Here is a 26,304-nt window from a genome sequence, read left to right on the forward strand (position 1 = left end):
AATATATTAATATAATTATCAATATATCAATGTCTTAGATCTATCCATTTATCTGTTCATCTATCTATTCAGGATCTAGTGTTGAGTATTCATACGTAGGTAACTCTAATAATAAGTATAATAAAAATACACACACACACACACAATCATCAATAAATCAACTTTGTTTCCATGCACGTGAAAATTATAATATAACACACTACAATACAATACAATACAATACTCTACACTACACCAAAACAATACTCTACACTACACCAAATAATCTACTCATTCACGTCAAATGAAAATGATCTCCCTCCCCCTTTTTCCCCACCGTTCCCAATCTCACTTTCCTCCTAAACCTCTCCTCCCTCTCCTTCCTTTCCCTCTCCTCTCGAATCCTCTTCTTCCTCTCATAAACCGCCCTGACCGTCCTCCGAATCTGTTCTTTCCCCTCTGCAAAATTCGCCTTTGCCAATTCCACTACATGATCAATATCATCCGGGGTATAAACAAAATTCCATGTACTCATATAATCACTAATTGCCGAATCCACGCCCTCCACCTTCGGATTCGCAAGAAACGGTAGATAAACCACCGCAATCCCAGCATCCGGTTCCATCAATTGCCAATCTTCCTTCACCGCTTTAGATAACGGTGGTTCCTCCTCGACACGTTCTTCGGTCGTCCCCACCCATACCGTACAATAACCTAGATCCCTACTATCTTCCGCATCTGAACTCCTTGGTTTCTCTTCGCTTGATACTACTCTTTCCAAGTGCGTCGCTTGTTCTTCTTGTGCTTTTTCCAACTTGGCTTCTGCTTCGGCAGCGGTACTGACTTGAGCTTGATCTAATTGTTGTTCTGTTTTCTCGGCTGAATCGCTTGATTTTGGCCAGCCAACGCCAATCGGCCACCCTTTAATGCCACGCTGTCTTGCATATCCATCGACGACTGATAACCAATTATCTGTCTTAACATCTGCACTTGCGTCAAAAGCAATGAGTACGTCGACTTCTCTTCCTGGTCGAAGTAGCGGGTAGATAGGTAAATTATTGGACATTCCAGCATCCATTAGTTTCAAATGTGTGCTTTGATAGATGCTTTCTGGCGCCGTTTCCGGAAGTTGTCCCTTCATTCCGTAGGCGAAGTTGGGGATACTAGCTGGATCGATCGGATGAACTTTACTCAAATCTTCATTTCGTCCCGCGATCATATCATCGATACTACCAAATCCCATCAATCCCTTGACCAGAGGTCGAACTTCTCTATAATAGTGACTCAAAGTAGCGCAGAAAGCACTTCCAAAAATTCCAAGAAGAAGTGGCAGTCGTAGCTCAGGTATTCGCAATCCCGTTTCTTCATGAGGAATATCTTTTCCACCTTCAAATTTTCGACCCAGTGCCCAAGTTGGAATGCCTGCTCCAAACTCTTCACAAAACATTTCATAAGGAGTTATCTCGAACCATTCAAACCAAGCTTCTCTGACAGCTCTCTCCTTTGTAGCTTCGGAAGGGATATTTGTCTGTTTTTCTTGTTCGCTAAGATCCTCTAATATAGGTATCTCGTGACGTACTGCTGTATATATAGGCATTGGATTTTCACCATTATTGATATAATCTCGCTGATTCGATATCTTTAAATCTCGATCGTCCACACCAAGTTCGCCTTTTGGTACGAGTAATCTCGCCGCTAGTAGTAAACCATATATATCAACTAAACCAAATTCTGCATTACGATCTCCTTTCAGCTTTTCGACAAAGCCACTCAAAAGAAACTTGTTGGTGGGTGCGGAGTTAAGAGCAGTTAATGCATCGACAGGAGATGCGATATGAATTCCAATTCGTGATTTCAAATGCTCAACCAATCTATCAAGACGTCTTTCACCAAGGGATGAGTTGAAGAGGGATTGGAGCCAACAACTACCACTAACACCCGCTGTATAAGTGATGCAATCAAACAAACCATCCTCATCAGCTGCTAACATTGAACCTGTGCCAGCTACCAAAGCTCGTAAACCACCCCCGGATCCCACCATGGCAATACGTGGAACATCATCCGGATGAACAGATTCTTCCGGAAGGCCCAAATATCTGGCCAGAGCGGTCTTTGTCATGAATTTTCTTTTGTCTAAAAATGCCTTTTCCTCATCACAAAGATCGTTGGATACTCGTACGGATGCAGAATAGTTGATTTCGGGATTGATGTCCGGATCTTGAGCTTCATTCCATATATCGTCTGCCAGCGAGCCTGGTGCCATGTTCAATTCCCTTCTCAACTTGTCAATGTATCCCGGTAGAACTTTGGCCCAATCTGGCATAATATAATCGGAATATCCTGCGACAGTCTCTGACAAGGTTTTCCATTGTTCGTCTGATACTATGGAGAAATTGTTGAATGTACCAATGAAACTTCCCCATGCCGAACCATCCCCTGCTGCAGCATCTTCTTGAAAAGGTAGCGCAGAAAGTTCTCTAGCATTTTTAACAGCTTCCTTTTGTGCGCGTGCTTCAGCTCGTTCTTCTTTTGATGCTGGTCTCTTTGCGCGTGGTTGCGTGGCTGGTAAAGGTTGTACGTCAAGGTAATCATTTTGGTAAAGGATGTAAAATAGACCTAGAAGCATTATCGTGGATGTGACCCCCACCAAGGGTTTTGAATATTGAGCGTACGAAGACATCTTGGATTGTGATTTCTTCTTGGATGAACCGAATAGGTTTCTCGATTGTAATCTGGTGTGGTGGGATGTACAATTTCTATTGATTAATGCTGTAGAACGTAAAGACCGACATAACGAAGTGGGATTGTGCGAATATGATTGTTCAAGTCGCAACAAACGACGAGAAACTTTTGCAGTCAACATGACGAAAAGGAAAAGATGTGAGAACCATGTTCTTGTAGTGGAGCGAAAACTCCGGGGCGGGGGGAGCAGAAGGAGGAAGAAGAGAACGATAGTGGTAATGGGAAATTAGCAAGAGAGTGCTATGGTATGATATGGGTAATGTGGAATCCGAAAGTTGATCTCGGAAGTCTCATCTGCCTTGGAAATATTTGGAGATGGGTGGGATGTGTGGGAAATGTGGGATGTGTGGCTGTGGCTGTGGCTGTGGCGGCTCTTATCAATGACGTACGCCACACATCGAATCTGCGTGTGATACTGTGCATGCTCAGCACTGAAAATGAAGATATAATATGGTATCTGCGACGGCATGTGCTTGGTCAACGGGAGAGGAGAGGGAGAGGAGAGGACAATTATCTTGTCCCGAGCACGCCTCCTCGTACATCGTATGCCATGCATAAAAAGCAACACCAGATACACCAAGCCAAGCACTCACCCAGGTCATATTGCGTGGGTCCTCGCGAGAAAAGAAAAGGGAGGAAGGTATCATGGGGACGGAGAGACGGAGAGACGGAGAGATGAAGAGATGAAGAGATGTTTGTGAGATTGCCATCGTTCAATAGCGTTGTAGATAGATACCTAGATAGGCCATTTGGGTTCCTTCCAATCTTGATATGCGTGTGACTCCCATGAAAAGATCGGAATATTCACTCGTCTCGGAAATGAAGATATACTTTATGTTTTCTCCCTTTTGCTCCTTCTCTTTCTTGTTCTGGTGTCCCTTCTTCTTCTCCTCCTTCTTCTTCTTCTTGTTCTTGTTCTTGTTCTCCCTCTTCACCCGTCTCCAACATCATCCACATACATCGTAACAATAACAAGTACCCTTCTCTCATTCAAACTTGATCCGTCTTGCTCGGTGCTGGGTACATACATACTGATATTCTCCAAGCGCTCTTAGCATCTCCACAGATAGACCTGCCACGCCCCACCGCCTAATCCTATCGCATTAGGTCTAGCGTGCACCCCCCACAGATGACAATATGTACTCCGTACCCGTTGGTAGAAGAGCTTGGTCACTCACATCTTCAAATATGGCTGTGGGTTTAGGAGGACGACAAGCTGCCGACGAGGAGGCACGAGCTGAAGTCGATGTATTGAAAAGTCGATTGGAAAAGACGAGCCAATTGACCAAGAAAATTCAAGCCAGTTTAGGGAGATTAGATGCGACTGGAAAGGGGGTGCAAGAAGCTATTGGGCCAATTTATGGGAATACTCAAAAGCTTCAAATTTTAGGACAGAGTAAGTTTTCGACCACGCGACCTACTTGGCTCATTCTCATATACATGCGCAGATATCGATGGAGTTATCGCGGCAATCGACAGAATACGACAACCATCAGATATCAAAACCAATGAAGAGGATATCATTAGGAAAGGGTATGTCGCATAACTCCCAGCAACCTGCAGACGTCACTAATACATCATAGCCCCGAAGCCGTCGGATTGGCCGTTTTCCTCAGTTCTGTTAAGCGTGTTAATAAAGCTCTCGCCGATATGAAACGATCGAATCTACGATCGAATCAACAAGCTATGGTTGAGCTTAGCAAATTATCAAAGTCGGGAAATACACAAATGGAATCATATTTTCAAGGACTTCTACAAGAAGATTCTCAACCACTCGAACCTTTACACTATATCACCAAAAATCAACCATTTCCTCTATTATCTCAAGATAAAACTACAAGATTGGGTCTCATTACGAATTATATTGGTTCAGTTGTTAGACAATCTGGATTTGTTACGGAATCGCCGGTCATGCAATCATATGCAAGTGTTAGGGGACCTTTTCTGAAGACTACGTTACAAAATCTCGCGTCAGCATCGATGAATACCGCAAAGAAGAAGACACCGGATGCTATGTATCGACAAGGAACTAATGGAATTGGAACATATGCGATGGGTATGGAAGGCGCATTTTTGGCGGAATACGATAATATATGCGCTCTTTTTACTCGCGATGAATGGGGGAAAGTTTTCAATTTGACTTGTCAAGGAGCCATTGCGGAATTATCACGAACCCTTCGAGAATTAAACAACCACATCAAGTCAAATTTAACAACGGACTGTTACCTTGCTTATGAGATTGTTGAGATTGTTTCAAATCTATCTTCAAACCTGGAAAGTAGGACAGGGGAGTTGAAACCTTCCTTCGCATCAGCTCTCAAACCAATCAGAGAAACCGCCAAAGGCTCATTAGCTGATCTCCTGGATGATACTCGACGAAGAATTAACCTCCTACAGACATTACCTCCTGATGCCGCCACGGTTCCAATGACTACCGAAACCATGATGCGATTACAAACTATGGTTGAATTCCTTCGACCAATCTCAAGTATTATGATCTCTATCGGTGATGGTGGTTGGAAATCTAGCGCCACTCCTCAGGGTTCAACCGACCAAATCCCTAGTCTTAAATCTTTCGATGTTAATGCGGATGGAAAACAAATTTTTGCAAATTACTGCATCGACACAATCGAAGCTCTTCTTACAAGCTTAGATCAAAAAGCAAAGGCATTACTCAAAGGTGGTAAGCCTGCTTTGGGAATTTTCATTGCGAATAATGCGACAATTGTGAAGCGCATGATTGAAACGAGTGATTTAAATGGATTACTAGCACCAAAAATGGGAGAGGTAGAAAGATGGATCAAAACGGGCACAACTCTTTACTCAGCTGCATGGCGTGAGCCATCTGGTTATCTACTGGACGTTCAATACACAAACCGCGGTAATGTACGCCCACAATCTGGTTCCGGCAATACTGGTATCGATAGTGCAGCGGTTGTTAAGGCACTTGGTTCCAAGGAGAAAGACCAAATCAAGGAAAAATTCAAGATGTTCAATCAATCTTTCGATGACTTAATACAGAAACACAAGTCATTAATGATGGAGAAAGAAGTCAGAGAAATTTTGGCAAGACAAATTTCAAGCTTGATAAAACCATTATATGATCGATTTTATGATAAGTATTATGAAATTGATAAAGGAAAGGGGAAGTATGTTAAGTGGGATAAAGCTGCTATGAACGCTGTATTCTCCAGTTTGGCATGAACATGACTTGAGTGAGGAAAGTGGAAATTTGATGGGAAAGAAATGGACTACCTGTGGGTGAGACGAGAGCCTTTTCAACGCGATTCGATGATCATATACCAAATATGGCGGATATAGCGCGAATGAGCTCGTAAATACTTTGGCGACGGGACATACCTATCATAAAGATGAATCTGGAGAAGACCCTCCAAGGTATCATAAACGTAAAGAAACATTTTTTCTTGTGGAGGCAGAAGAGAAATAAGCTATTGGGATCAAACAGTCCGGTAGGGTGGGAAATGTCCTTTCTGATTTGATACCAACTTGAGTTTGAATTTGGGTTAACTGGGTTCTTTTTGAGCTGGGATAAGGAGTTTTTTTTTTTTCATGGGGATTCGCTTGCGTGGAGTATACATGCATGCATACTGGGCTTTTGGAATTTGGAGGATCCACTGTGTTATCAATATGCGTTGCGTATCTTGGGATGGTGGATTTAGGCGAGGAATAAATGGGATTTTCGACTTCTTATTTAAGGTGATATATACCTAGATGTATTGTATTGTGTTATATTATATTATTTTTTATTATACTATGCTTTGATTTGTCTAGTTGTGCTTGATTTGTTTGGTGGGGTGGGGACGGGTGAATAAGTGATAAAGTGAATAAGGTGATAGTTTGGGTATACATATTTGGAAAGATGGGGGATTGAAAAACTGGGAGGGGCGATAAATGATGAGGCTTTGATGAGGGAGGGAGGTAGGGAGGTGAGTATGTTTTTAACGAACTTGACTTTTTGTTTTTTTGAGTTTCGCATTTCGCATTTCGATAAAAGTTATAGAATTATAGAGCTGTGGAGCTGTAAAATTGGGATTTTATTGTATTGTATTGTGCTGTGCTGTTTTGTATTTGTTGTATTTCGTAGCAATGAATCTGTAATTAATAGAGTAAAGAGGTTTGGAGATTTTCTTCGCTTGTTGCGTGGAGAAATTAGGGGGGATTGGAGAATTGGGCGCGGGAGGGGAGGGGGAAGGGTGTTTTGGAGTATGTACATTTGGTTTCTCTTTGGACTTTTTTTCTCTTTCTTTTTTTTTTGGTTCGATAGGTATGTTCGGTGCTTGTATTTATGCTACTATATACAAGGAGTAGTATATAGCATATATGTTAAAGGGGGGATTGGTTTGTGGAATATATCAGATGTGTTATTGGTGTGGCGGTTGTGTTGTTTTCATGTGAATATTGGAGGGGATGAGAGGGATGAGAGGGATGAGAGGGATGAGAGGGATGAGAGGGATGAGAGGGATGAGGAAGGGGGGGGGGGGGCTGTTGTGGAAAGTATTTCTTGTTTTGATGTATGGAGGAAAGAGTGTTTTGGAGGTATAAAAATGGTGGAGTTTATGGTTGTTGCGGGTTGGTGGTGATGATGAGTATGATGTAATTTGAATGATTGTTATGGTATATCATCTGTGGTTCTTCTTGGGAATTTCGGGATATGGAAGTGGAATTGGGATATGAATGTGGATATGGTAATATGGGATGAACACATTACGGGGTGGTAAGATTCACTGCTCTCGTATCACACTCCTCTTTTTGTTGACTTTTCTCTAGGAATAGGAGTGGGTATTATGATTTACACACACTAATAACATGTGTATAAAAGGCTAATGATATTTCTGAGTTTATATGTATCGGAAATCAAAACGCTAGAAAAAATGGCTATAGGATGGAAAATCACAGCTTTGATTCATCTTTAGACGAGATGGCTGATTCAAGATCAAGTGATGAATTTCCTCAGAAGTTAGTCCGCTTAGCTTGGAAGCGTGATGCTATGAAAAATCAATTCTTGTCCACAGCTAAAGGTAATGGGATGACAATGACGAAACTTTCAAATGCCAATCTGCGCAAAGGGATTTGGAAAGTCAAGTCTTGACATTGACAGTACAATATTGGTATTTCATTGTCGTTTTCCATCTATTTTACTTTCTCCTGCGAGAATTCGAGGAAAGACCATATAGTGGCATTTCTGTTGGATGAAGCCAGGTTAGAAATCTTAGACTTGCACGAATGGAGGGAAAAGATCTCTGTATCCATTTGAAGTTGCTCCCGAATGGTCACAGTTCCATAACAAGAGAGCTTCAGGTTTTCAAACAACTATGTGTTTTATAGAAGAGAAAGCAATAGAGGGGTATGTCTATTTAGTATAAAGTCCAAAGTCAATATGCTGTTACACCCAAATTGTAGCTCATAATCACTTTTTAGTATCCCTTGATCAATTGTCCAATTTCGCGAATATAAATACACATCTAGATTCTGTTCTCTGATTCTTCTGTGTAGGGTACAGCCAGGATTTTTAACCTACGATGGCAGATAGAGAGAAGAACACACATTGCATGCTCAAACATTTTCACGTTTTTAGGTGCGAAAAGCTTGAGATTATACTTCACCGAAATCTGGACTCTGAAGACAGTGGAGAATGATAGTGAAAATAGAGGTCTAACAATATTAAAAAATTAGAGATGAGAAGGGTTTTTTACCGGTTTGTGTATTGCATAAGAGGTTGTTTGGTGCAAATAATTCATATAATCATGCTAAGCTACCATTATATCCCGAAAGGTATCTAAATCAAGATTTAAGTCTGAGTTAACCACTCTCTCCTGATTAGATGATTTATTCAGCCTGAATTTTTGAATGGAAAGCTCTCGTGGGAAAAGTGTGTTTTTATAGTCACTGCGAGGTGGCTCACTTGAGAAACTGAAAGGATAGTTCGGATAATTTGGTTAGCTTGACTAGTTCTTGGTCCATTATCGTGGTTTGATGTTCGGCTGAGACGTATGTTATTTATGTAGAGTATATGAAAGAACCATCTCCGAGGCTGCTATCTTCTCTCCAAAGATATTCTTAGTAAACAACCAGGCTTATTCGATGTTTTTGACCAATCTCGCACAGTTCAAGGCTCATAATGTGATGAGTTCACGTCCTTAGGAAAATATATTCAGGCATTTCTTCAACTATTTTCCGACATTCGATCGTATCATTCACTACTTTTCTCATTAGAAGGCAGTGATAGTGGAGGAAATCGACAATGTTGAGGCCATAGCAACTAATAACATCGTCATGGGGTTTCATTGTCAAATCTTGGCCCTAAGATGTGATCGTAATATGGCATGCGCATGGATCAGAACAGAAAGGTGGTACACGGAGATTTACTAAAGCCAGCCATGTTTTGAAATTCCCGTAATATCACTCAAGTCTGCAAAGAGGAGTTAACCTATCATCTTGGTATACCAGGGTTGTGAGTTTTGAGGTGGAGGATTGTTTCAGTACTCTGATCATACTTTTATATATTTCATGAGACTCCAGAGGACACCTAAACAAACTAGAATACATAATTTGCTTGGCAGCATCAGGAAGAGTAAATTCCCATAATCTTGTTGCCCTTCCCCCGAAATTTCATTTTCTTGTGTACTGGCTATATAATCTGAAATTTCTCAAATAATCCATTAAGCAAGCATGATATTACCTACCAACTTCACTTTATGGTGATTAGCTTCTTGGGCAGTCTTAAGAACTTTCTATAGATGTTCGAATTGCTCATCATTTCATTGCGTATGGTCCATGTGTGAGAGAAGATTCTCGATAAGCGGCTCATATTGAAGTATTGCTGTTACTTGACAACGTTTTTTGGGCAACAGTTGATGATACTAATGTTGATAATGAGTAATAGTTCAGTGACAATCGTACAAGTAATTTATTTGTCTGAATATTTGCTTGTTTCCAACGCTTTATTGTGCAACGAGATTCGCACCCCCAAAAGGCTGACCTGCACCGTTAATCCTAGCCAGTTGTTTGGTTGTCATTCTAATATCAATTAAAAATCTTTTTAGAGGACTTGTTCATTTATACCTGCTTGAGATATTCTCTCTTTGAAAGTAGCATTCGGTTGAGGGGCTACACTCTAATTTCAGGACTTATTTGATCAGTACAATACGATTAAAGGTGGGTATTAAGGCATGAAGATCATCTGTCATGGTGAATTGACACAAACTATCTTTATCCAAATACTTCTATTCCGATTCATGGGGAAAGAGCTTTTCAATAATTGAAATGGCAGACTAAGCGTGCAACTATATACTCCGAAGAGACTAACTTCCAAAACGATTCCATCCTTGTTCTCACATTATGCTCAAGAAGAAATGTGTGACAATGAATGTACAATCAAACAGTGATAACAATAAGAAATGATAGCAATTATTAAGAACATCGGTATCCTCTACCAGTTTCGAAAGATCCAAGAGGAATATTGGGGTTTGCTGCGTGCTTGAAATACTGTATATATGACCTGTGACTCCGGTGACCTTACTGGTAATTCATGTTCCTGAGCTTTTTTAATCCCTTCTAAGTATTTCAAAGGGTGACTGTCAACTTTCTCAGTATCATTTTATGTCACAGATCGTGCGGAAAAAACGAACCCATCTAAGAAAAAGACGAAATATCAACTTGCTACTATATTTCTTTCCTAAATTGACTAATTTTCCAAAGATTTCTATATAAACTTGGAGTATATCGTTAAAAATTGTACTGTATTTGATTCTCATATACAACCAGTTCAAGAATAAGGACTATGGAATGATCATTATTTCTTCAAGATACGCTCCCACAGAAAGGTGCAAGAAAGATAGCATACTGAGTTGAGTGAGTAAAATACAAGCTTCTACATACGTAGAATCTCTTTATCACCAAGTTTTGAAGTGAGACTGATGGAAGTAACTGAGAATGACAGCAATAATGGGGTAGAGAGAATATCTAGCAATGATGACACTGGTTTTGAAATTTGAATTAAACGCTCATACTAGTTCCTCTTTTGAATTTTGAGCTGGCCCAGAAGTTTTATGGTGATTGTGATAGAAAGATCCACGCATATCTTTGTCCACATGCAAACTAATTAGTGATAGTATACAGCATGTCTGTACTGACTCGAATAAGAGACAAGAGGGGCCTTTATACTTTCAATGTATGAAATGAGACGTTTTGAGAATTGGACACGAAATAAATCATGTTTTCAAAGATCATCGAAATATTAAATTCGCCTCTAAAACTGTGAAGGAAGAGGAATTGTCATTCATGAAGGCCAGATGCTGGAATCGCTTCAGCAAAAGCAATTTAGAGGCAATTTAGTGGTGTTTCCGGCTTCACATCAACGTATCTAGTTTGAAGTATCATAGAGATACTAGGATTTTCAGACATTTGTTCAGATTTTAAAGTGAAATAGCAAAGAGTGTTTAGAATTGACGACATGATGAAATGAGAAAATGTAAGTTGATAGACGATAACAATAATGAATTTTGACAACACAACTGTAACAACAACCAAGACTGAGAATTATGGTAAGAGCGACCTTTGTCTAAATCGAACGTGTAAGTCTGATCGCAGGTGTTGATCGGGGAAATGTACAGCGAAAACGAAAACTAGAAACTGTAATAGATCAATCAACCTCGAGCGCGAAGCCGGGCGCAAGGACGGATGACTACTCTTCCTATCATGTCGATCAAATGTTTCTATACATCTTCTTTCTCTAGACATCCCTAATTTCGCTTCGTGAAAAAAGACTAGCAACTGAGGATAACGGGGTAAATATTTAAAAAATAAGCGAGCGACAATACACTTTGTGTCTTTAGTCCTAAGACATATTTTAGTTTAATGACGGCTCCTAGTTTTGAATATTGTATCTACATGTGTAAGAATTAGAACATACGTCTGTGTATCTCACTGGATATTATTGACACGGTAATTTCCAAGTACATTGATAATAAAGTCCTCACAATAATACGCGAAAATAAAACAGAGGAATGAATAGCGAAACAACACCTCGTGCCGTAATGTCAAAATAGAAAATTGCAATACCGTGGATGACAAGCTAAATTCGCATGTCAATGATAATACACTGAAGTCTACAACTTTTGAATCTATGACATGGCATCCCCTTTCGTCTCAGCTCCTGAACATGGGTGTACTTGTTGCTTTCTAGGATTTCTTGATCTAACTACGCCAGTCTATCTACTAAATTTATACGTTGCTTCTTCTTCCTTTGCAATCGCCGCTCAAAGAAAATGATACAGTTGACCAGATTTCATATAGTGCAATGTTGTATATCTAGCATATAGGTTAGTAATTCCGTATTTACGACCTATATAATCTCTCAGATGTAACTTCTCTGGCCTGAAAAGATCCAAAACATTCACGTACTATCGAACGCATCGAATGGTGTGAGCTCTCGATTCGACGATGGCAGTATTTTTTCGAATTCTATGTTTATATTGGTATCAGGATTCCGCGTAGTTGAGATGATCGAGAAACAATTTCAAGTTCACTCCCATTCAAGATAGAATCGACAACGATTTCAAAATTATATCGACAATGTCAAGTCATCTTTTTGATGACAATAATAACAGAACATACACAAGAACTGCAGATCTTAACAAAGGCAACCCCCAAAAACCACATCAGCACACGGTATCAAGCACAAAACATTCTAAATGCACACCAGAATTATTACCACACACCCTGAATACTATGGTACCCAATACATCACGATTTGGATTGCAGAGAGTCAGAATGAGAGGAGCTTTTGATATCCTCCCATTGTCCAGAAAATCAGAAGCGAGATGTACGATACAGCACGTAGTATTCCCTTGACATAACCGCAAGCAAGGCTTGAAAAAAAGTCCCACCCTCGTAGTATATAAGCCCCCATAATTTCTCTATTTTGCTTTATTTCACAACACACACTGATTCTTATTGCAGCCCCGAATGATCCTCCCGTGAGTTCTGAAACAATCAAACATTTCCAAACTCGAGTTTTGATATTAGACTAATACCTAACACCCCAGAGAAACCTCAACCTACGTCAAGTGGTCCCTAGTGAATGCAAAAATAAAAACAATCTTTCATAATTGACAGCAAAACCCCTCAATCCAAGCGAGCGAGACTTACCAACCGCGACAGTGATAGATAGGGACAGGTATACTATTATCAGCGAAACCCCATCATTCCCACCATCGCCGCAAAACTCCCTAGAACATAAAACAAACTCTCCTCGTATAACCAGCAGCGTAATAGATATCCGCCCTACCACAAATTGCCACTCACCAATCCCCAGAGGTCGCATAGATAGTTCGTTTTACCTGCACACACAGAGAAAGGAAAGTGATACTAATAAATTAACAAACTTATTTATATCCTCCCCATCCCACCAAACCCAAACCCATCCGCCTCCTCCCCCCTCCACTCTTTCTCGCAAGCCATCGATTCACTCCACTTCTCAAGACCCAATTGTCACAATCCCAGTATAACTGATCCAAAAACTACTGAAATCCATCACGCCCAAACATCCAAATACTCCCATCCCTTTCCCTTTCCCTTTCCCTTTCCCATGCTCCGATGAAAAGACCATAACCTACTTATAAACATGTTCAACTTTTCATTTTCTTTCATATATCCAACACGAAACGAATCTCCAATACCCACGCATCCATCCAAATCCACGACGCAACATACAAAGCATAACAAACCATACGAAGCTAAAACACTTGAAACACATGCCCTCAAATATATAAAGTTCTCTTTCACATCCAGATCCATATCCCCAATAGATCTCTAATTCTCCCCAAATCTCCTATCCCTTCAATCCCAATCCCCAACCCAATCTCTAACATCGAAATATCATACAATACAACCACAACCACAATCACAACCATAATCACAACCCCCCGCACCAATACACAAACTCAAACACAAACCATAAGAATTACCTTATTAGTACCAATCTAAAGATAGAAAGAGGATTAAACATCCCAGGAAGTAATAGCTATTAGTAGATAGTAAAGCATATTTATACACTTAAATATATTTAACAAACCTAACACATCAATCCCACAATCCCCTCTGCAATCCAATAGGAAGACACAAAAAACCCAAAACCCAAAAGACAAAAAAACAAAAAAACAAAAAAAAAGAGTTGAAATAGAAATACTACTCCATTCCCAACCTCTCATTCCACAAATTCCACAAATTCCACAAATCAAACACATCACATCATACACAAATACGAATAAAGCTCAATCATTCACCAACTCAAATCCCCTCTTTTCTATTCATTAACTCGAATAATCATCTCTCTTCTTCTTCTATCTAGCCAGCTATGCGGGAATCTACTCTGTAAACATAAAATCTTCCTATCAAACACATTCGCACTTTGAGTATTATTCATCCTCTTCTCCAATCAAAATTTTTCTCCCCTATCCATCCAAGACAAGCTCTACAACTTAGCCTTGGCTGGTTCCAAAGTAGGCATCAAGAGATCTCTAATATCTCCCGCTGCCTCATTGAGATAAAAGCTCATTCTTTCCGAACCTAGTCCCTTAGATACGACGTTGAATTGGATACTATTTCGTAATGTTAGCTTGTATTTCTCTAGTATAGATATTTTAGAGAGAAAAAGAAATTCGAGGAAAAACATACCTGTTCTCATTAATCATATAAGCGATTCCCCAGCCATCATCCACCACCTGACTCCATCCATATCCATTAAAGTATTCCGAACTCAACTGAGAACTCGAAATGAACCATTTACTGCTGTATCCATAAGTAGGATCCTGGTAGATGGCTGGAAGTTCCTCTCCCGGCTCCAATAATTTCTTTAATCCAAACAAATGACGATCAACACCCTTTCCATCACTAGCAGCGGTGATGTATTCCACATGCGAGTTAATAGCAGCGCGGAAAGCAGCAACAGCTTTAGAAGGCTCGACAGTATGATCAGAAATAGCTTTACAGAAAGCAACAGAGTCATCAGAGACGGAACGACATGTTTCAGTGCGACCTTGTTGGAAACGACGAGTTGCTGCACTTTCGTATGTAGGTCTGTTTTTACCGTACATCTTGAAATAAGCGAGTTGGATAATCATTTGAACGTAGGCGTCAGGTGAACATTTGAATTTCTTGATGAGACCTTTGCCATAACCTTGATAGGCTTGTACGCGGAGTTCGTGAGCGGCAATGACTTCGTTGAAATCTTTAGTCGCACGCTCGATTTCTGATTGGACCTCCTTTGTGATATGGAATTTGAGAGGTGTAGGATCGGGGAGGTTAGAGCGGATGGAGGGATCGGAGAAATCGAGTTTGTTGTTGAAGATGACTTCGTTTACGTAGTCGTTCAAACGATGGGTAGGTGTTCCGTCCATCATGGAATGTTCACCCATGAAACCGGATGTACCATTATCGTTGATGATGAATTGGAGAGGCTTATCAAACCAACGGTTTGCGCCATCACCGTGCCAGTATTGATGGGCTCTTTCTTCGAGGGTGACTGGGGAAGCATCATCCAAGCAAACAACGAATGAAGCAGATTCAATGTCTTTGAGAATCTTGGCGTTTGATGGGTTTGCCTTGAGAAGGACTTCACGAGCATCAGTCCAGATATCGCGGTTTTCCGATGTAAGGATTCCGACTGCTGGCGTCTTCTCGGCTTTCTCATAGATACGCTTGAATTGTTGTTCCAACTCAGAAGTATTCAATTGATTTCCATCAACTTCGTGCATAACCTTGAAGAATTGATTCTTTCGAATGACCAAAATATGTTTATTCTCCTCCGCAGCATATTTGACTGGGTGATCTGCTGGCTTCGAGGGAACTCTGCTGGCGTTGAACATCCATTGATAACTTTCCATAGAAATTGGGAGCTTCTTCATGTACTCTGGTTCCAAAGTTCCACTATCCACCTGTTTCTTGAATTCCAAAACTGCAGTACTAATTGCAGCAGCTCTCTTGGATGGATCGCGCCGCCTTCTATCATCTCGGTGAGAATAAAAGTAGCTGACATATGGAACAACTGGATCTCTGTAGCTCAAATATGCTGCATCGTTCCACCATTCATAAATCCAATTCTTGTGTTTAGGATCTTCTCGACGAGCAAGTAACTTCTCTTGAAGTTTGCTACCAATTCCACCTGGCTTTATAAATTCCTGAACAGCTTTTGTGGTGTTTTGCAATTCGGAGGAGGTAAGCAAGGGGTGAACCGATTTGAGGTATCGAACAGCTGTTTCTTCCAAGGTAGGAACTGGAAGTTTTGGGAGTGATTCCTCGAATCGTAGCATAGGGCCTTTGGTTGAATCTTCCTTATAGCCTGTTATCCAATATTATCAGCGATTGAGTCCTTGGTAGCGGGGCGCAAGGGGAATGTATTCGTACCTGCTGGAAGAGAGCTATTGCTCCGCGAATTTGCTGGTGCCATACCTAGAGTCTGCAAAAACTCGTTAGCTTTCGAATCCCGCACAAAAGGTCATGTAAACATACTCTTGACACTCTTGTAGACGTAAAACTATTTCTGAGCACCGGAGACTGAGTACGACCTTTTGCCAACAACTTCAACATACCAACGACGTTTCCTTGAAACGGGGAGAAGAGAAGAGAGATTTAATGTGGATGGAAATTAAAGAGAGATTCTGCTTGTGAAAAGTAGCAGGGAGCTGGCAGATTATGGCTTCTTTTAGATAGAGTTATGGTTAGTTGCTAATTACATACATAAATACGTAGATTTGGCCTTGGGCTCGGGATCAATGAAACATGAAGCGAGTACCGAGGCAAAAAAAGAGGAAGCTAAACCCCCACAATGTTACCACTTTGTACCGTTCCAACATACCAGAATGCCGCAAACACCCCACAATATACTTGAAAATCCCCTCGGTCGCATTGAACATTTTCATTGTGGAGAAATTTCGGTCGATTGCTCAGCTAAAGTGATGATGATGAGTCCTGGTGGGTGGTCCATTGTCGGAATGAATCATGAGAGACTTCCACAGCTATCCCGTCTTCACTCACCCGACGACACGTTCTCCAAAAAGGGGGTGATAGACTGCCCGTATGTATCTACGACTCGTGTACATCCTCGGCCGTCCGGAAAGGAACGTTGAAAATATCAAAAGTATCATTTGACCCCCTCAAAGAAGACAGATGCTTTTGCTCATAGATGCTGCGCCATCGTCGGAGATATCATTATCAGAAATGAGATTTAACATGTGATCTGTTTCAAAGCCATCTTGTCAGCACCACCACTGTTGCTCGTCTATTCAAAGTTCCGAGGGTGATGTTGCCGACTTTAGCGATCTCTTCCATTATGAAGACGCAGTCATATCTCTCTATCTGAAGGGAAACTTTCTTACCAAACATGTTAATTCCATGAATGGGGGCAAGCCTCCAAACCCCCACAGCTCGCTGCGCTCGGAATTTCCCTATAATGATAACCTGGGTATGTGATATGACGAACCATAGAAAGACTAATAGACGCGTTTTCCGCCTTCGATTTCCTCCTTCCTCCACTCATTCAGTACATTTATAAATTCTTAAACCGCATGATCCCTCACACGCTAAGCTTTGGGGCTATTTATATATACATGTAGATATACGTCCCTTTCAAATAGTCTGCCTCCACGGCAGTGGCTCTCGGAGAGCCAGCGGAGCGTCATTCAATGATTTTTGTACAAAGATCAATGTTGGTTTCCCTATCGGTATAACAAAGTACAGTGATGAAAAGATCTGCTCTGTCCTCCGCTTCCCCTATGCAGCACCCGCAATTCTCCCAGAGACTCAGCGGGGCCTCATTCAAGCAGTTATAGTATGAAATTGTATCGGCTTGGAGTATCGGCGATAGCCTGAGATTATGATTTGAGAATTTGTTTCATTTAGTAACCCATTTTCATGCATGTACCGATCTTATCCCCTCTACGTTTTCGGGTGTATAATACAATATCTTCATACATATCACATCATTCGTTGACTACTAGGTATTTCCAGCCCTCCCTCACCACATCCACCTGATCTTAATATTCCTTCTTCCACTATCTCCTCCTCAAATACCAATTATGTGCCAGCTGCAACAATTCCATAGAAAATGGACTAGGTACTTCACTCATCCCTGGTCTTGCTACTGGGTGTCTGAGATAAACCGCACTACAAATCTTCTGATTGACCTCTAGATACCTAGGAATAAATGCAAAAGCACTCATGTAAGGTCTTGGTTGCCAAGGAGTCATGTATGGTTTCGATTCATCAATTGGATTTTCTCTCGCACGTTGAATCGCCAATTTCAATTTTTCTTGGTAATCAGGTGTGTCTTCTGCGTTGATGACTGCGGGAGTTTCTGAAGCAATCGTTTCCAAATCTTCGGATTTGGCTAGTTTAGTGGTGTAGGAGTTGAGCATGGAGTTTAAGTCTGCAATGGATTTGCGGTTTAGCTGGGAGAGGATGGCTCGAATTTCACGCTTGAGTTTGCGGAGGGCGGTCTTGCGTTTGCCGGATGGAGCATTTTTGCTGTCGGTTAAAAGAACGTCGGCGTGTTCTTGAAGAGTGCGGAATTCCATGCGAAGGGTTTCTTTTTGCTCTTTTTCTTTGGATTCAGGAGTTTCTATAGGAGTTGCGACTTCACCACCTTCGGTTTCAGCTTTTGCAGCTGCCTCCTTTTCTCTTTTGGCGGCAAGATTTTTTGCTTTTTGATCATTCATTGCGCGGAGAGATCTTCTGAGTCCTCGACCACTTTTGATTTGGTCTGCGGTTTTTGGGGCGCCAGTTGCGAAGAGAACTCTCTCAACATCCACTTGAAACATATCTCCTGGATTTAAAAGATATCCTGGGTATGACATCTGATATTGTGTGAGTAAATAGTAGATTCTAGCCCCGGACATCATCGATTCCATACCTTCTTTCCATTGACCTTGACCTTTCCGTGAACGACGAACTGCCTGGCTTGTCTCGCACTGCTTGCGAATAGCGCTCTGAATATAGCTGTATCCAACCGTCTTTCGATAGGTGCGTAAACCATGGACATATAAGGTATTTGATTCTTGTTGAACTGTGGACGAGAAGAACTGTTCAGCTGTTCCACCCCGGATCCTCGTCCAGCAGCCAGCTCTGAACCATCGTGCTCAGCTAAATATCTATGATCCATAGGAATGACCGCTTTTGCTCTCGGCCTGAACATTCTCGACCATTGCCCCTCTCGAATTTGTTCTCCATGATATGCTCGACTTATCGACTTCGCTTTCCATTTTTGTTGAAAGAATGTGACACCTTCCGGCCTTGGCTTATATCTTGAAAGATTGTATAAATTGATTTTGTTCCATGTCTGACGGATTTTCTAAGGGAAGAATAGAAGGATTAGCCCATTGTGTCCCTTGATCGTGTAGAGTGAGTGCATTGTAGGGCGGGGAAGGACAATTTTCAGGAAGCAGAATTCTCACATACCACTTTCTTCAGCTGGTGAAATCTTGACCTCATGATTAACTGTATATGAGGTGGTCGTCGCTCAATATAATAAGCTTGAATAAAGAATCAATTTCACGACGATGATGTTGAAATTCATCAATCCTCGAAATGAAAAAAGTACGCTAATGACACTAGCGTGGACCTTTTTAGTTTTCCAGCTGCGAAAAAAAATTGACCATACAAATTAATTTTCTATCACTGTCGAAGCTTCTTCCAAAACCTTTTAAGCTCTTGAATTGCATTAGACATTTGGAAATTCTACATCAATTTTCTACAACGACATTTTACAAGCTTTTACTCAGCATTCATATCTTTGATCGATCTCCACTGAGGTTTATCAATTTACTTGATAACTTCTCTCACAAGATTGTCAGCCTCTTCAAGGGTCGCGCATCACTTTTTTTATCTGACTCTTTCCCCCGCCTTGTTCGCCTTATCGAGTCACTCAAGACGAGTTTTATCTATCTGGATCCTAAAATAAGAATCTACAGTAAGCTCCAATTGATAAATCATTGTCGCAATTACTCATTCGATTTTTCTAGCTACATTTACATACAAAAATACATTAGTTGCGCAACTTTTCGCAAACAATCATGTCCGATATCAACATGGAAGGCCAAGAGCCAGTCGCAGCAGCTCCAGCTACCACCAACGAGCAAGTAAAGACCGAAACAGAAACTGCAGCAGCAGCACCAATTGAGCCAGAAATCAAGGACGAGAAGATGGAAGATGCTGAGGCCAAACCCGAAATCAAGGAAGAAAACGTAGAGGCTGCCAATGGCGATGTCAAGAAGGAGGGGGAAGATGAGAACAAGGAAAAGAAGTTCAACTACGACGAGCCAAGATTTTACGACAATGGAGTTTTGAAGACAAATGCCAATGAGGTTCATGGCCAGAATAACAGCAAATATGATGCTTCAGTTCTTCCCGCATCTAATGATATGGGATTGATTCGCCGACAAGTAAGGGAATCGCTTTGACGTCAAGGAATATCTACTAACTGTTTTTGTGTATAGGTCGAATTCTACTTCGGTGATTCCAATTTGCCAACCGATCAATTCTTAATGAAGACGACCGGAGGCGCAGAGAATAAGCCAGTCTCAATCGCAACTATCCACTCATTCAAGCGCATGCAGCGATTCCAGCCATACTCCTTGGTCGTCGAAGCACTCAAGCAAAGCAAATATCTTGTAGTTGAAGGAGAGGAAGGAAAGGAGACTGTCAAGCGCGTAAAGGCTTTCGACCCATCCGCAAAGTCTCCAAAACGTGAGGCACGATCAGTTTACATTAAGGGTTTCGGTGATGAGGAACCCAGTTCTCAATTCGATATCGAAGCTTTCGTTGCTCCATATGGCGAGGTCAACTCTGTCCGTCTCCGTCGTACTGATGAGAAGCTTTTCAAGGGATCTGTCTTTGTTGAATTTGCGGATGAAGAAACTGCTCAAAAGTTCCTCGCTCTTGACCCAAAACCACAATGGAAGGGAAAACATGTTTTGGAAATTAAGTCAAAAACTCAATATATGGAAGAGAAGAATGAAGAAATCCGAAATGGTACCTTAATTCCAGGCCAACACAGAGGACGTGGAGGACGTGGAAACTTCAGAGGCCGTGGTCGCGGTGAAAATTTCGTGAAGAAGGAGCGCAATGGAGAAGGCGATGGAGACCGTGATCCAAATGACTGGAAGAAGAGACGTGAAAGTGACAGAGAGAACGGATTCCGAGGTGGTCGTGGAGGTGGACGCGGTGATCGCAACCGTGGTGGCCGTGGTGGAAGAGGAAATGGTAATGATAGAAAGGGTGGTCGCAATGATCGTGGACCACGAAACAATGATCGCAATGCGGAGAAGAACGGGTATGTGCTACATATTTCTATTTCATATCATATACTAACGGACAAATAGCGACGACAAGGAAGCCAAGACCGAAACATCTGCTACAGAAACCGCTGCTGCGCCTCCAACAAACGATAAAAAGAGAGCCAGAGAAGATGATGGAGGAGCCGATGAACATCAAAATAAGAAAGAGAAGACTGCAGCTGAGGTCCCAGCCCCAGCTTAAATAATATCCGGTCCAGTTTTACATTAATCTCTGCGTTTTCCGTCTCAAAACGACACGGTCATTCAAGGGCGTTTACAAGTTTATTCTTTTTGTTCTTTTTCGGTGGGAGGGGCAACTATGCAACAGTGCATTTGTACAATGGATTTCATGGCAAGGTCATTGCATATCGGTACATAAGTGGTGAATTTTTTTTGAGCCCTAATTTACAGAAATGGGGATTTCATTTACTTTATTTGGAAGAATGACGTATGTATGGATGGAATAGTGCGCAAACCATGAGGGAAACAACCCAAAATTGATAAGTTAAGGGGTTTAGCGATCACAGCTGAGAGTTTGTGAGCCTTTTCGTTTCGCTAAAGGCAAACGATAAAAGGAGAACAAAATTTACAATACAAAAATTACATTCAAAAGATGGATCCAGCTCCCGTGATAGAATAGTCAACAGAATAACTCTTTAGTTTTAACTTGTTGAAATATTGGCATTGTAGTTTAAAATCACATTCCTTTCCACTTCATTCATACAGTACCTGTGAACCTCATTCCTACCTACCACCTTTGTCCTCTCCCTTCAATCACTATCCAAACTAACTACACCAATTATCCCATAGGTAGGTAGGTAGGTAGGTAGGTAGATAGATAGATAGATATGTATACTCTCCTTTCCCTTTACCTCCTTGTCCTTGTCTGAGAAGTAAAAGACGAACTGGAGCAAGATTTCTGATTTTTGATTTTTGATTTGATTTCTGCGAGGGTGAGGAGGGGAGGGGAAGGGGTGGGGAAGGGGATGTGTATTTATATATGTTGTGTTTGTATTTGTGTATAGGTGGTATGAGGTTATAATATATAAGGTGAGGTAATAATAGTGATGGAGATGGAGATAGAGATAGAGATAGAGATGAAAATAAAGAGTTACTCTTTAGTTGGTGTTTAATATTAAATACTAATATTGATTTATCTATTGATTTATTACTGAGTGATAAGAAAGGGAGGAGATTGAGATCGGAGTGTATATGTGAGTTCTATTTTGTTTTTGTTTTGTTTTATAGTGAAATAGATAGCGATGAGATCTAAGGAGAAAGGGAAATGACACGAAACGAAACAGAAGTAACAGGTAGATCCATCTGATGAAATGAGTTTGAATTGAATGATATCTAACGTGATTTATCAGTATACAAGTCATATCAATATACAGGTCATTTGAAAATACATCAAAATTAAACCTTTTTCAATATTCTTATTTCAATAATCAATCATTATTTTAAAAAAAGAAAAGAATTTTCAATAACAATAAAAAATTAGTTTCTTATAAATCTAGTTTTTTAATAAATACTTTTATTGTATTCTAAAAAAAAATAGAAATTGTTACGATTTTCGTTACAAAAAAATTATTTTTATAATAATTATTATAATAATTTGATTTTTTAATAAATAATTAGATTTTTATAATATTTATATAATTAAATTTCAATATTCTCAAATTTTTTTAAATTATATTATTAAATAAAGAAAATGTACAATTACACATAAACAAATTTTGTATATAAAATGAGGTGATCTATTTATTAATATAACCCGTACACTAATAAATCATGTTAGATATAATGTAATGTAATGTAATATGATCCATTCATTTATTCATTTATTGTGTGCTATTTATTTAGTTCATGGTATAGGATTTATACATCATTATTCGAGCACATACAATTTGAACGTGAATAGGAACTCGAGATCGGGTCTGATGTGAATTGAAAGAAAGAGATGGGATGAGATGTGATGCAAGTTTGAGGGACAATCAATTCTTTTTCTGTCTGCATTTGTAAAGGAATAATCAACAATCTTCGTTGTGCGTGTGGAGACAATGCTATTTGTATATCACATAGGTATTCATCAAGTGAGCTAGATATGGTTTTTGATATTTTTTCTTTCTTTTGCTGCTGATTTACTCTGTAGGTATCAACACGTCCGCTCAATTCCCCTCTCAGATCTTTTGGCTTTTATTTTGTAGTCCCGCCATCCAAATGCATTTGTAAACCATCACCTGCCCCTCTTCTCCCACCCAATATGCAACTGCATAGTAATATACAATAGATCATGTCATTGATCATATCCCCTCATTTATATCAATATGAAGATGAGAAATGTAAGAATCTCCTCTACTTTTTTCCCGTTCCATGCATGTGCTCATTTCATCGACACACGTCGTATACACATCCACGTTATACAATTGGAGCTCTTAAGCAACAATCTCTCCAATATCCACATGCACTGGTTCCCAACTCTTCACTCCATCTTTCCCTCCACTTGGAATTTCCATTTCACTTGGCAACGACCTACGTCCTGGGCTATAAAGATACCAAGACTTTAGTCCCGCAACACTAGCTCGAATTCTCGCCTCATTCAAACTTGCACCTGGTGCCTCACCCAACTTTTCTCTTCCGCTGTAAATTCCTACTACGAAAACTGGACTTCGAGAGTGTCGACCTGTTTCACTCAAAATTCTAGCAACTGGTGCTTCGAAATCTTCGCGTGCGCATAAACGGGCGAGATCACGAACTGGTTGGGAAAATTGAAATAACTTGTCGAGATCCAGGTGACGGGATAAGATATGTTGTTCGATGAATGTTTTTGCTGCTGCGCGGCCTGCATGGAGATAGACTGCACCAATGAGTGCTTTAACGAAAGAGGCGTAGGCATTGTTCATTGGTTGAGGATTGGTGACTTGATTCGATTTCCTGACTGTGTCTCCGAATTCATCATCATAGACAACTCTAGATGCCATTCCTCTTCTAAAATAAGGCGCTTCTTTTCTGGTGGTTTTTCCTGTAGAACTGGCCTCTCCATTTGGCGACAAATGCTTGTATTGCAGTAAACCAACATCAACTTCTTGCCCAGGAGCAAAAGCAGGTTGAACACCCCAGTCTCTTCCAACCAGATGTAAAGTATCAGGACCACTATATGCCAAAACACTTGCGTAGAACACGGCCAATGGTAAACGCGGATATGTACAAATAAGATGTTCGGAGACGTGGTAATTTAGGAGATCACCTCCGATACGAGAGAGTCCTGCATTATTGAAAGCTGGGTTGTTGTTTGCGGAGGGGGTAATGAGGGTTCGAGCGAGTGTTTGGAGGGGTAATTTGGAGGGGAGAGAAAGACGGGCGTGGAGAGCTGCTACTTTCGCAGAGGGTTTTTTGGGGGAGGGTTGTTGAATTGGTGGTTCGACGGGCTGTTCGCCATCTTCAAAAACGATCTCTTCTGGTTTGGGAGCAAGTGTAGATGTTGAATTCATACGGACATATGCAGGTATCGAAGTCGTCCTTGGGAGAAGATTTTGTGCTAGAGCATGCCGCCTCGGACAAGTAGAAACCGATCTAGTATTTTGAGAAAGCAATTGGTTGCTCCATCTTTCTAAATGTAACCTCTTCATCATTTCTCCTATATTCCCCTTTCCAACACTTCCAATTCGAGGGTAGGAATTATGATCGAGTAATTGTGGCGGATAGAAATTGGACCGGCGATTTCGATAACAAATTCCAAAATTTCTCGCCCAAGCTCGTGTGTGATGCTATATTTATTGCACTAGTACCTTTGCGGTTAGTGGAGACTGGATATCTGAGGAACGAGGAACGACATCGTCAAAATCGACCAGAATCAAATACCTTAAGAAATCCCTCGCACATTTCGCAATTGATTAAAAATGGTGTGTCTCCTCTTCTCCTTTCCGAATCACCATGTCTGCCAGAAAACACTAACAAATAACCCAGGGCGGCGGCGGCAAAATTCCGTAAGTTCTTTAGTTCCACCAATCCGACCTGTATTCAACCAGCAAGTTCACACACGCACATTATCTAACAACATAATGCTAGATATCCCAAACATGTCTGGTCTCCAGCTGGAGGATGGTATTCGCAACCTGGTAACTGGAAGGCGAATACTGCCATTATGGCGACTATCATTGTTGGGATTACTGCTGGAATGTGGAAATTAAGTGCCGAGAGAGAGTTCAGAACGAAGTTTCCGGAGGAGGGAAGGTTTTTCCCAAGTCGATAGTGAGTTTAGTTTATAATTTGCGAGTGGGAGTCGAGAAAATTCTAGGGGGACTCTGGAGGAGTGAAGGACGAGGCGCAGAGAGCTGTGAGATATTGAAAGCTGGATGTGACTGACGATATTATAGCTGGAGTAAACAAATCAAGGAGCACGAGGCACAGAAGAACAAGAGCATTACCGATCGTGTGGTAGAGAAGGTCACTGGAAACTAAATTCGAGAATGTGGAAAAGATTGTACATATTTTGGGTCGTCACACAATGAACAGGCAACTTCGAGAACAATGATTGCACCCCTTATCATAGCGGAATCCGATGCATTTTGTGACATGAAATCGAGATCGAGAAAGAAAAGGCAAAACGCTATATTGTCAGATCGAACGGTCACTAGTCTGTGTTACTGGTTTGATATTGCCCATGATTATACGAATGCTTCTTTGTCGAAGAGTCGTTGCTGCGGGTGATACCAGAACTAGTACATTTTTGAGGATATTACCTTCTCGCATCGAAATGTCCTCTGCAATCGTGCAGCACAGTCTATTTGAAATCTCTGCCCAATTCACAATGCTATTTGACAACCCACACCATGATTTACTGCTCAATTTTAATGCGTTTTCATTGTTTTTCTACATCCCAGGTCAAGATTATCTAATAATCAAACCCTTACATGTCGATTTTCACTCAAGTTCCACTTCTATAGAAGTGTATGGTGATCAGTCCAGTCATATCTCAGGCTACGTATCCAGTAAATCAAGTTAATTGTTTGGAAGTCCTTCAACGAGAGTTCATTGTTTCAAAAGAAATCAAACAATAGGCTTTCAATGTTTGAAGATAGACTACACATGGAAAGTCATAATCAAATTGTTTGTATACGCTTTAGTATAGTGTATGCTTAAAATCCTCTTCAGCAATGTCTGGGGTACAGAGCGTCACATTGTGATGGCTGGCTAATAGGAAAGCTCTATTCATAAAGTCCCAGCTAGATAA

General features: G+C 40.8%; 7 protein-coding genes across 7 annotated transcripts; 3 read left to right on the forward strand and 4 right to left on the reverse strand.

Moving 5' to 3' along the window:
- Positions 1–164: 164 nt before the first annotated feature.
- On the reverse strand, positions 165–3,020 carry BCIN_03g07890 (hypothetical protein). The gene has a single exon (XM_001547067.2). It carries the CDS (start codon positions 2,840–2,842, stop codon positions 275–277), a length of 2,568 nt encoding a protein of 855 aa, XP_001547117.2. The 5' UTR covers positions 2,843–3,020; the 3' UTR covers positions 165–274.
- A 386-nt stretch (positions 3,021–3,406) lies between these two features.
- Bcexo70 lies at positions 3,407–6,496 on the forward strand. Its single transcript, XM_001547066.2, has 3 exons — positions 3,407–4,117; positions 4,170–4,254; positions 4,305–6,496. The coding sequence occupies exons 1-3, from the start codon at positions 3,859–3,861 to the stop codon at positions 5,923–5,925; spliced, it is 1,965 nt and encodes a 654-aa protein (XP_001547116.2). The 5' UTR covers positions 3,407–3,858; the 3' UTR covers positions 5,926–6,496.
- Positions 6,497–14,009: 7,513 nt separating this feature from the next.
- Positions 14,010–16,468, reverse strand: Bccat2. Its single transcript, XM_024692178.1, has 4 exons — positions 16,252–16,468; positions 16,147–16,198; positions 14,419–16,081; positions 14,010–14,342 (listed from the first exon to the last, which is right to left on the reverse strand). The coding sequence occupies exons 1-4, from the start codon at positions 16,327–16,329 to the stop codon at positions 14,216–14,218; spliced, it is 1,920 nt and encodes a 639-aa protein (XP_024547953.1). The 5' UTR covers positions 16,330–16,468; the 3' UTR covers positions 14,010–14,215.
- A 1,120-nt stretch (positions 16,469–17,588) lies between these two features.
- Positions 17,589–19,313, reverse strand: Bcnam9. Its single transcript, XM_001547063.2, has 3 exons — positions 19,195–19,313; positions 18,650–19,087; positions 17,589–18,593 (listed from the first exon to the last, which is right to left on the reverse strand). The coding sequence occupies exons 1-3, from the start codon at positions 19,225–19,227 to the stop codon at positions 17,793–17,795; spliced, it is 1,272 nt and encodes a 423-aa protein (XP_001547113.1). The 5' UTR covers positions 19,228–19,313; the 3' UTR covers positions 17,589–17,792.
- A 105-nt stretch (positions 19,314–19,418) lies between these two features.
- On the forward strand, positions 19,419–21,783 carry Bclhp1. The gene is made up of 4 exons (XM_024692179.1): positions 19,419–19,705; positions 19,758–20,177; positions 20,232–21,067; positions 21,117–21,783. Exons 2-4 carry the CDS (start codon positions 19,809–19,811, stop codon positions 21,271–21,273), a joined length of 1,362 nt encoding a protein of 453 aa, XP_024547954.1. The 5' UTR covers positions 19,419–19,705; positions 19,758–19,808; the 3' UTR covers positions 21,274–21,783.
- A 1,272-nt stretch (positions 21,784–23,055) lies between these two features.
- Positions 23,056–24,770, reverse strand: Bcmrpl3. The gene has a single exon (XM_001547060.2). The coding sequence runs from the start codon at positions 24,701–24,703 to the stop codon at positions 23,507–23,509; it is 1,197 nt and encodes a 398-aa protein (XP_001547110.2). The 5' UTR covers positions 24,704–24,770; the 3' UTR covers positions 23,056–23,506.
- Positions 24,771–24,901: 131 nt separating this feature from the next.
- On the forward strand, positions 24,902–25,620 carry BCIN_03g07950 (hypothetical protein). The gene is made up of 4 exons (XM_001547059.2): positions 24,902–24,973; positions 25,038–25,057; positions 25,140–25,322; positions 25,448–25,620. Exons 1-4 carry the CDS (start codon positions 24,971–24,973, stop codon positions 25,530–25,532), a joined length of 291 nt encoding a protein of 96 aa, XP_001547109.1. The 5' UTR covers positions 24,902–24,970; the 3' UTR covers positions 25,533–25,620.
- Positions 25,621–26,304: the final 684 nt, after the last annotated feature.

The sequence above is a fragment of the Botrytis cinerea genome, chromosome 3 (assembly GCF_000143535.2).
Source record: "Botrytis cinerea B05.10 chromosome 3, complete sequence".
Taxonomy (NCBI): domain Eukaryota; kingdom Fungi; phylum Ascomycota; class Leotiomycetes; order Helotiales; family Sclerotiniaceae; genus Botrytis; species Botrytis cinerea.

What these genes read in the sequence shown, in the direction of transcription:
- BCIN_03g07890 (XM_001547067.2), bottom strand. Translation starts at nt 2,842, where the DNA reads ATGTTGACTGCAAAAGTTTCTCGTCGTTTGTTGCGACTTGAACAATCA.
- Bcexo70 (XM_001547066.2), top strand. Translation starts at nt 3,859, where the DNA reads ATGTACTCCGTACCCGTTGGTAGAAGAGCTTGGTCACTCACATCTTCA. An exon ending in GCTTCAAATTTTAGGACAGA is followed by an intron (nt 4,118 to 4,169) that starts GTAAGTTTTCGA and finishes ATACATGCGCAG; the next exon opens with ATATCGATGGAGTTATCGCG. An exon ending in GAGGATATCATTAGGAAAGG is followed by an intron (nt 4,255 to 4,304) that starts GTATGTCGCATA and finishes AATACATCATAG; the next exon opens with CCCCGAAGCCGTCGGATTGG.
- Bccat2 (XM_024692178.1), bottom strand. Translation starts at nt 16,329, where the DNA reads ATGTTGAAGTTGTTGGCAAAAGGTCGTACTCAGTCTCCGGTGCTCAGA. An exon ending in CGTCTACAAGAGTGTCAAGA is followed by an intron (nt 16,199 to 16,251) that starts GTATGTTTACAT and finishes GAGTTTTTGCAG; the next exon opens with ACTCTAGGTATGGCACCAGC. An exon ending in TATATGATTAATGAGAACAG is followed by an intron (nt 14,343 to 14,418) that starts GTATGTTTTTCC and finishes ATTACGAAATAG; the next exon opens with TATCCAATTCAACGTCGTAT.
- Bcnam9 (XM_001547063.2), bottom strand. Translation starts at nt 19,227, where the DNA reads ATGAGGTCAAGATTTCACCAGCTGAAGAAAGTG. An exon ending in TTCACCAGCTGAAGAAAGTG is followed by an intron (nt 19,088 to 19,194) that starts GTATGTGAGAAT and finishes TTCTTCCCTTAG; the next exon opens with AAAATCCGTCAGACATGGAA. An exon ending in TCAAGGTCAATGGAAAGAAG is followed by an intron (nt 18,594 to 18,649) that starts GTATGGAATCGA and finishes ACACAATATCAG; the next exon opens with ATGTCATACCCAGGATATCT.
- Bclhp1 (XM_024692179.1), top strand. Translation starts at nt 19,809, where the DNA reads ATGTCCGATATCAACATGGAAGGCCAAGAGCCAGTCGCAGCAGCTCCA. An exon ending in TGGGATTGATTCGCCGACAA is followed by an intron (nt 20,178 to 20,231) that starts GTAAGGGAATCG and finishes TTTTGTGTATAG; the next exon opens with GTCGAATTCTACTTCGGTGA. An exon ending in CGCAATGCGGAGAAGAACGG is followed by an intron (nt 21,068 to 21,116) that starts GTATGTGCTACA and finishes ACGGACAAATAG; the next exon opens with CGACGACAAGGAAGCCAAGA.
- Bcmrpl3 (XM_001547060.2), bottom strand. Translation starts at nt 24,703, where the DNA reads ATGATGAAGAGGTTACATTTAGAAAGATGGAGCAACCAATTGCTTTCT.
- BCIN_03g07950 (XM_001547059.2), top strand. An exon ending in GGCGGCGGCGGCAAAATTCC is followed by an intron (nt 25,058 to 25,139) that starts GTAAGTTCTTTA and finishes ACATAATGCTAG; the next exon opens with ATATCCCAAACATGTCTGGT. An exon ending in AGGTTTTTCCCAAGTCGATA is followed by an intron (nt 25,323 to 25,447) that starts GTGAGTTTAGTT and finishes ACGATATTATAG; the next exon opens with CTGGAGTAAACAAATCAAGG.